Source organism: Cervus elaphus, chromosome 9, assembly GCF_910594005.1.
Source record: "Cervus elaphus chromosome 9, mCerEla1.1, whole genome shotgun sequence".
NCBI classification, from domain to species: Eukaryota; Metazoa; Chordata; class Mammalia; order Artiodactyla; family Cervidae; genus Cervus; species Cervus elaphus.
The window spans coordinates 9340975-9350536 of record NC_057823.1 but is presented as its reverse complement, the minus strand read 5'-3'; the positions used below and the strand labels follow the sequence as shown (position 1 = coordinate 9350536).

The following is a 9562-nucleotide window of genomic DNA, read 5'->3' as shown; positions in this document are numbered from 1 at the left end:
AGTCATGTATAACATTAACCACTGTTGTGATTCTCATTGCTTTAACATTTTTTATTCCATATCCATTAACCGTAGGTAAGGAATTTGTTGTTGTTCAGTCACTCAGTCGTGTCTGACTCTTTGTGACCCCATGGACTGAAGCACGCCAGGATTCCCTGTCCTTCACCGTCTCTCAGAGCTTGCTCAAACTCATGTCTATTGAGTCGGTGATGCCATCCAACCATCTTGTCCTATATCATCCCCTTCTCCTGCCTTCAATCTTTCCCAGCATCAGGGTCTTTTCTAATGAGTCAATGCTTCGAATCAGGTGGGCAAAGTATTGGAGCTTCAGCTTCAGTCCTTCCAATGAATAGTCAGGGTTGATTTCCTTTAACATTGACTAGTTTGATCTCCTTGCAGTCCAAGGGACTCTCCTCTAACACCAGAGCCCAAAAGCATCAATTCTTCAACATTCAACCTTCTTTTTGGTCCAAATCTCACATCAACACATTACAACTGGAAAAACCAAAGCTTTGACTAGTTGGACTTTTGTTGGCAAAGTGATGTCCCTGCTTTTTAATACGCTGTCTAGGTTTGTCATAGCTTTTCTTCCAAGGAGCAAGCATAAGGAATAAGGAGCAGCAATGCCAGGTGCTTGAATACAGAACAGTATCATCACAGTGCAAGATCCTGTGGGCCACTGTCCCTCTCCAATCTATTGTCTCATCTCTGAAGGATGAACTATGTTGAATTTTGTTTTTCATTCTCCTACTTTTCCTCATAGTTTTACCACATATTTATCATGGTTTAGGTTTGTATATTTTTGAACTTGACACAACTAGAATAAAACTCACATTCTTACAACTTTGTTTTGAGTGTGTGTGTGTGTGTGCAACATGATTTTACTGATACTCATCTGAGTTTCTGTGGTTAGCTGTAGAGCATGCATTTTCACTGCTGTATAGTATATTCCTTGACCTATTACATTTTATTAAAGTATTTGTTTATTTAATTATATGGAATGCAGGATCTTAGTTCTCCAACCAGGGATTGAACCCATCCCCCCTGCAGTGGAAGCAAGGAGCCTTAATCACTGGATTGCTGGAGAAGTTCCTGAATCAGCACATCTTTGATTATCTATTTTCCAGTTGGTGAACTTTAAGGTTATTTCCCCACTGGGATTATCACAAGCAGAGCTTTTATAACCATTCTCAGAAATGTAGGCTGGTACACGTGAGTAGTGATAGCTTGATCATAAAACGCCTACATACTTGGCTTCATGAAATAATATTCAACTTGTTTTGATGTGGCTTCAGCAATTTACATTGCAATAGCATCGTATAAGCATCTGACTGTTCCACATCCTTGCCAACACTTTGAGTTGTCTGGGTTTTTGAATTGTTCCAAAATAGAAAGGGTGAAATGGTGCCTCATTTTGGTCTTGATTCGCTTTCCAATTGCTCATAAAGTAGAACACTTTATGTGATTTTTTGGTTTCTTATTAGGGTGAAATGCTTGTTGAAGTCTTTTATCTATTTAAAAAATATGATGGTCTTTTCCTATTGATTTGTAGTTATGAATCTTTTGTTGGTTTCATGTGTTGTAAAAATCTCCAACTTCGTGGCTTGTTTTTATTCTATTCATGGTGTCATTTTCTCAACAGAAGCTCTTAATTTTTAAAATAACCTTTTTATTTTGGAAGGATGTTGGATGTATAAAAAAGCTGCAGAAGTACCAGCTCTAAAAAGCATAGAGCATTTCTGTATATCTTTCACCCAGCCTCCACTAATATTAACATCTTACATATGGTTACAAGGTTACTCAGTTGCTCAGTCGTGTCTGACTCTCTGTACCTCATGGACTGCAGCTTACCAGGCTCCTCTGTCCATGGAATTTTCCAGGCAAGAATACTGGAGTGGGTTGCTGTTTCCTACTCTAGGGGATCTTCCCGACCCAGGGATCGAACTTGAGTCTCTTGTGTCTCCTGCTTTGGCAGGCAGATTCTTTACCACTGTACCACCTGGGAAGCCCTACAAGATAACATATGTCAAAACTAAAACATCGACATTGGCATTTATTATTCACTTATTGTTAACTAAATTGCAAACTTTATATCACACTTGTTTTTCCACTAGTAGTCTCTTTCTGGCCCAGGATCCAATCCAGGCTCCTGTGTTGCATTTACTCATCTTATCTCCTTGGTCTCCTCCTCGCTGTGAGCTTCTTTAGTCTTCCCTCATGTTTCGCGGCCTTGATAATTTTGAAGAGCACTGGTCAGGGATTTTGCTGAAAGCCCCCTGATTTGGGCTCATCGAATATCTTCTCATGACTAGACTGGGGTTATCCGGTTTGGGAGGAAGATCGCAGAGCTGGGGTTCCCTCCACATCATTTCATACCAGAGATCCCTGGTGTCCACATGACATCACAGAGGATGTTAATTTTGATCACCTGGGTAAGGGGTTATCTGCCAAGTTCATCCACTCTCAGGTTATCATTTCCACCTTTCCCTGCTCTCTCATTTGTAAGCAAATTACTAAGCCCAGCCCACACTCATGGGGAGGGAATTCTCCTCCTAAGTGGAAGTTTCTAAGAAGCTCTTAATTTTAAATTCCTTTATCTTATTGTCATATAACAAACATAACAAAATTTACCATTTACATATATTAAAGTGGACAGTTCAGTGGCATTTAGTATATTCACAATGTCGTGTAAGCACTACTTAGTTCAGTTCAATTCAGTTCAGTTCAGCCACTCAGTCATGTCCAACTGTTTGCAACCCCATGGACTGCAGCATGGCAGGCCTCCCTGTCCATCACCAACTCCCGGAGTCCACCCAAACCCATGTCCATCGAGTCGGTGATGCCATCCAACCATCTCATCCTCTGTTGTCCCCTTCTCCTCCCACCTTTAATCTTTCCCAGCATCAGCGTCTTTTCAAATGAGTCAGCTCTTCGCATCAGGTGGCCAAGTATTGGAGTTTCAGCTTCAGCATCAGTCCTTCCAATGAATATTCAGGACTGATTTCCTCTAGGATGAACTGGTTGGATCTCCTTGCAGTCCAAGGGACTCTCAAGAGTCTTCTCCAACACCACAGTTTGAAAGCATCAATTCTTTGGCGCTCAGCTTTCTTTATAGTCCAGCTCTCACACCCATACATGACTACTGGAAAAACCAGTACTACTTCTATCTAGAACTAAAACATTTCCATCACCCCAAAAGGAAACCCCGTCCCCATTAGCAGTCACTCCCTATTCCCCTCTCCCGTGAGGCCCTGGCAACCATTAATCTGTTTTCTGTCTCTATGGATTTTATTGTAAATTCTTCCACTTGATCAATATTTACCTTTACAGTAAGCACATTGTGTCTTTTTTTTTTTTTATTTTTGAGGCATAATCAACATGTAACATTATATTAGTTTCAGATGTACAACATAATGATTTGATATTTGCACACATTTTGAAATGCTCATCATGTGGAGTCTAGTTAACATCCATCACTATACATAGTGACAGATTTCTTTTCTTGTGATGAACAGACATTATGTCTTGTTTAAGGAATTATTTCCTGTCCCAGGAGCAGAAAGATATTTTCATAGCATCTTCTTTTTTTTTTTTTTTTTTTTTTTTTTTCATAGCATCTTCTATATCCTAAGTCTTGTCATTTACAGTCAAGTCTTGATCTCTCTTGGAACTGATTTGGGAGTGTAGAGCAAGATAAAGTTCAATTGTATACATTTTTTTCCATGTGGATAATCAATTGTCCCAACACTCTTTAATGAAACGGTCACAAAACAAGTTTTTGTGTAAGTGTGGACTTCCTAGCGGACACAGAGCAACCAGAGAACGCAGCGCTGCAGGGTATCTGTCCCACCTGGGGTCTGTTCTGGCTCTTTCCTCTGTCCTGGGACCACCCATCCCTGTTACAGAACTTTATACCTGTCCTTGATATCTGCTAATAATGCCATTCTTTCATCTTCAGAGTATCCGGATTCTTCTTCTTTTTCTCTCAGCTTGGTGGGTTCTGTGGAGAAATCCAGTTGAGGCTTTGGTTGAAATTGCATTGAATCTATAAACCAAACAAGGGAAGAATCTTTTCTCATATTGACTCATCCGAAGTATGAATACAGGTCTTTCCATTTGTCTATCTTTCAATAAAGCTGACAGCTTCCTCCATAAATCTTCCATGTCTTTGTTTTTCAGATTTACTTCTAGGTAGTTTGTATATTTGATGCTATGAATAAATGGCCTTTTTAGGTTACTATTTTTTTTTTAACCTGTTAGTCACAGGAGTTTAAAATGCAATTGGCTCTAGTATCTAAGAAAGTTTATTGACCTTCTACAAATCCAAGAAATAGATCTGCAGATTCTTTGAGACTTTCATTGTACACAAAGATGTCATCTGTAAATAAAGACACTTTCTTTTCCAGTCCTGTGGCCTTTCATTCCTTTTTCCTGGCCTACCATACAGGTCAGGTACTTCAGGACAGTCTCAGACACCATGGTAACAGGCATCCTTCCCTTGTTCTGGATTTGAAAGCAAACATTTCAACATTTTCTATTAAATATGATATCTGCTATGGGTTTTTAATAGAAAATCAAATAAAGTAGATCTATTTCCAGTGTGTTAAAATGTTTTTCTTTTAAAAAAAGAGACTTTTCTTTATCATGAACAGGTGGTGAATTTTAGCAACTGCATTTCCTGCATCAGTCAGGATAACTATGTAACTCTTCACCTTTAATTTGTTAGTGTGAATTATGTTCTCTTAATATGTTTGATACCCATTGGTCTCTCTTATTCTCTCTCTCTCACCCATCCCTCATCTCTGTCCTTTTGCCAAAGACCCTGATAAATTGATCACTCAGATCCAATTAATTTTTAAGCCCCGGTGTCCCATTTCGCTCCCAGCAACAACTTGGCTCATTCCAAAACTATTTATCTGAGCTATCTCATCTCTCCACTTCATTATGCGCTGCTGTCTTTCTCTTGCCCTCTCTCCTCTGTGGTTCCTCTTTCCCTGACTCTCCTCACTGTGCATCTACATTCATGTCTTCTGCAAACCCCCTTGCACTCTTTATCTATCTCTCCTTCCATCTCTCACATAGCTTCCGATGTCTCACTTTCTCTCCACCATCCTATGAAAGCCACAGATAAAAATTGTTGAAAGAGAGGTGATGAGAGATAGCTCAGAGACTGGTGAAAAGCACAACACATATAGACACACGGATCTGTGAAGAGTGCACCCGCCCCCCCCAAATCCACCAAATGCACATACACACATCCCTCCCAGCCATCCAAGCTCCTGGACGTTCACAGAGACTCTGCTCTTATTAAAACTTTCCAATCCCTGGTGCCAAGAGGATCTGTGGAGATGTTTGGGCTTTGGATAAAAAAATTCCTCCTCCACAGCATCTGCTGAGCTCAGCTTTCTAATGGGGAATGAACAGAGCTGCTTCTAGAATCCCCACACAGGGCAACACTATTTGGTCTTCAGACAAATTTCCAGTCTTTACTGGGTACATGTGATGTTTCTGGCACTGAGCGAAGCTTCATGGAGGAGACAGATATGAATCAGATGTCAATCAGTTTGTTCAGCAAACATTTCTTGGCACCATCTGGATGCTGGGAACTACGCTTGTCAACAGGTTCCAACAAGTGACATGGTCCCTAACACGAGAGTTGGAAACAAAAATAAGCATGCACAGAGAAATTCAAGGAAAACTAGGAGGAAAACAGGGAGGGTCCCATGATAGAGAGAAACGGTGGAGGAGAAGGTAACTGCCTCCTCTTGGTGGAGGCACATGAGCTGAGACCCGAAGAAGGAGAAGGAGACAGGCATGGGGAGAGTTGGGGGCGGGGGGTCCTAGACGGATGCAAAGCGGAGCAGATGCAAAGGCCCTGAAGTGTGACTATGTCTGGTGTGCTGGGGGAATACCAAGGAGACTGGTGTGGGAGAGCAGAGTGAGAGAGGTGGGAGGTGAGCAAGGGTTATAAAGAGCCTAGGGGATATGGGGAGGAGTCTGAGATGCAGAGAGAGAGACTGACAGGGAGACTGAGTGAGAGGGAGAGATGAGACCTTGGCCCTGGGGGGCAGAACACAGACCCAGCAGGACCAGAGACTCCATGGGCATCTTGTAACTACCAAGGCTTCATCTTCACCCACAAACCCCATGCCAGACCTCTCTCTGATGCCCCAACTGCCCAGGTTGGGGGGGCGGTGACTGCACTGTGCTGAGCTCAGGGTCATTTTAAGAATCTCTGATTTATCCTTTTAAGGATCTCTCTGAGGCTGCTCAGGGGAGCAGGGATGTTCAGGGCAGGAATGTAAGTGGTGGAAGGCCAGGGAAGGAGCTGGCAGGACCCATAGGAGTGCCGGGCAGGTTTGGGTTCATTCTGAAATCTGAACCTACCGGATGATTGGATGGGCTGGACATGTGGGGTGAAGGAAGAGAAGTGATGAGAATGAGTCCAGGCTTTGGGACCAGGGGAGCGGAATGATGGTGCAGCCATTCATCTGCCATGCTGATGAAGAAGTTGATCTCAGGGTGAGAAACTGGGACCTGTGCCTCAGACTGGCTGCATGTGAGATGCTTACAAGGCGCCCCGTGAGAACACCCAGTACAGTTGGATATTTGAGTCTGAAGTTCAGGGGAGAGGTTGGGCTGCTGATGCAAATGGGAGAGACATCCACACGAGATGGGGTGCAGCCACTTGGGGCCAGAGTGTGGCCAGAAGGGAAAGGGCTGCCTGGCTGCTAGGACCAGAAGCAAGACATCAAACTCAGGGTTCCACCGTCCACCTGTTTGTCTATCTGTGACTCCAGTCCCTATAATCAGGGTAGCAAGCAATGGTATGTGTGGGGGACATGGAATTCAGAGCCCTTGGGACTGTCCTATGAGACAAAGCCTCCTCTTCCTCTGACAGTTCTGTTATCAATGGCCTTGTCCTGGGGCAGGGTGGGAATGGGGGAGTACTGAAATAGATGAAGTAGGACATAGTCCTGAGGCCAAGTTTCTCATAATTATTTCTCATAATTGGAGAGGACAAGAGAGCTCACGTGGTTCCTGAAGGCCTACTGTGTGCTTGGCAATGTGCTGGGTGCCTGACATATCCTATTTTCCTTAATCCTCTACAACCCGAGGTGGGTGCAATACTGTGCTCATTTCTCAGACTCAGTTCCTGAGAGATTGGGGAGACAAGGCTGGGATATAAAGTATTAACTCTCGGAATAGGCTGTTTATGCAACACAGATGTTCATGTAATCACTCATTCATTCGAAAAACACAGCCTGGATCCACACCCATGTCCACGCCACGTCCACGGCCGGGGGAGGGGGTGGATCCTGCCTGGAGTCCGGGAGAAGGATGGGGGGCCACAGAACCCAATCTCTGCAGTCAGTGCTGGGAGATGACTAAGAGAAGGAGGCTCTGATTGGTATACTGGGAAAGGTATCCTGGAAAAGAGGAAGCTGGAAGTGAAGAGGTCTCCCTAAGCACTGTGGAACTGAAGGAAGGGCATTCCTAGCAGAGAGCATAGCAAATATTATATCAATAACCTCATATACACAGATGATACCATCCTTATGGCAGAAAGCAAAGAAGAACTAAAGAGCCTCTTGATGAAAGTTCAGTTCAGTTCAGTTCATCCACTCAATCATGTCCAACTCTTTGCAATCCCATGGACTGCAGCACACCAGGCTTCCCTGTCCATTACCAACTCCCGGAGCTTGCTCAAATTCATGTCCATTGAGTCGGTGATACCATCCAACCATCTCATCCTCTGTCATTGCCTTCTCCTCCTGCCTTCAATCTTTCCCAGCACCAAGGTCTTTTCCAGTGAGTCAGCTCTTCGCATCAGGTAGCCAAAGTATTGGAGCTTCAGCTTCAGCATCAGTCCTTCCAATGAATATTCAGGACTGATTTCCCTTAGGATTAACTGATTTGATCTCCTTGCTCTCAAGGAACTTTTAAGAGTCTTCTCCAACACCACAGTTCAAAAGCAATTTGAACTTTCAAAAGAAAGTGAAAGAGGAGAGTGAACAAGTTTGCTTAAAACTCAACATTCAAAAAACGAAGATCCTGGCTTCTGGTCCCGTCACTTCATGGCAAATAGATGGGGAAACAGTGGGAACAGTGAGAGACTAATTTGGGGGCTCCTAAATCACTGCAGATGGTGACCGCAGCCATGAAATTAAAAGTCGCTTGCTCCTTGGAAGAAAAGCTATGACCAACCTAGACAGCACATTAAAAAGTAGAGACATTGAGGACAAAGGTCCGTCGGCAAAAGGCGGACGCCCTCCCTCATAGCTCATCTCATTACTCCTTTATGCCTCGGTTATGAGCTATGAGGGATTGGCCTGGGGAGGCTGACAATACAAGACAACGACTGAATTGGCCAAGAGGATGAGGCCTCGAAAGGGGTAAAGTCACGGGACTGGTCCGAATAGGATGGCGGCGGGGCTCCGGCCTCAGAGGCGGGTCTCAGTCTAAAGTCCCCAGAATGACCAGCAGGGGGCAGCACTGGGCCAACGGCTGGTGCCCACGGCGGGGGGTCACCTGGAGAGAGGTACCAGCTCGAGAGGAGTTAATTTATTTAGCATGTTCCTTCAGTGTGCAGGTGCTGGGCAAAACTCTACAAATGTTCACTGCTTTAATCCCCAAATTGACCATATGGGCAGGGAAACAGAACAAAGATTTTAAGCCACATGCCCAAATTCACACAGCAAGGAAGTGGCAGAGTTGGGGTTTGAACCCAGGGAGTTCAGCTGCAGCCCTTAACACCTACATTCCCAAATCCTCTAAAAGGATAGGTTTTGTTTGTTTGTATTTTAAAGCAAGGGCTCTCTCTCAACAATTACTAAGCTCTTCTTGCTTACCTTTCTTTCTTTTTTTTTTTTTTTTTTTGATTTAATAAAGTTTTATTTTTCAAAATGTACAGCTGGTGGGACCTGTTCATGCATCTTCACCAGCAGCTGGGGCATCTCCACCCTTGGTGTTTCTGGTGTAAATCACTTGAGCTCTGTGCTTTGAAACTAGTTTAATAAGTCCTTTACTAAGGAGTTCCTGAAGGGCTGCTCTGGCCAGGGAACCACGAATATTCAGTCTCTCAGAGACGACAGCTGGAGTTATAAGCTTATAGTTGGGAACTTCTTTACAGAGTTTGTCATATGTTGCTTTGTCAAACAAGACTAGGTTATTGAGCTTGTCCCGAACTTTGCCTTTGGACCACTTCTTCTTTTTGGCCTTGCCCCCAGATTTGTTCACTGGATCTTTGTCTTTCTTGGCCGACTTTCTGGCATCTTTCTTCTTCTTGTCGTCCTTGGGCAGCATAGCCAACGCCGGAGAGCAACAACTCTTGCTTACCTTTCTTATGCGCCACTTCCCAGGTGCATACAATCACTCCCATTCCCCAGATGTGTACAATTATTCCATTAGTCCTTTATGCCTCGGTTCCATTAAGCCGAGGCATGAAGGAGTAACTCCTGGAGTCAAGATGCTTCTATGTCCAAAGTGAAAATCTCAAGAGTTTGTGGGGCTCATCCACCCTTGGGCCTGGATCCAGCTCAGGGAAGGAACCAGCAGGAGC

At 43.9% G+C, this 9562-nt stretch overlaps 1 protein-coding gene across 1 annotated transcript; it reads right to left on the bottom strand.

The window, feature by feature from the left end:
* Positions 1–921: 921 nt before the first annotated feature.
* On the bottom strand, positions 922–9320 carry LOC122700853 (40S ribosomal protein S25-like). Its single transcript, XM_043913876.1, has 3 exons — positions 8913–9320; positions 1755–1759; positions 922–933 (listed from the first exon to the last, which is right to left on the bottom strand). Exon 1 carries the CDS (start codon positions 9304–9306, stop codon positions 8929–8931), a length of 378 nt encoding a protein of 125 aa, XP_043769811.1. The 5' UTR covers positions 9307–9320; the 3' UTR covers positions 922–933; positions 1755–1759; positions 8913–8928.
* Positions 9321–9562: the final 242 nt, after the last annotated feature.

Coding starts and splice junctions, on each gene's coding strand:
- LOC122700853 (XM_043913876.1), bottom strand. CDS start 9,306: ATGCTGCCCAAGGACGACAAGAAGAAGAAAGATGCCAGAAAGTCGGCC.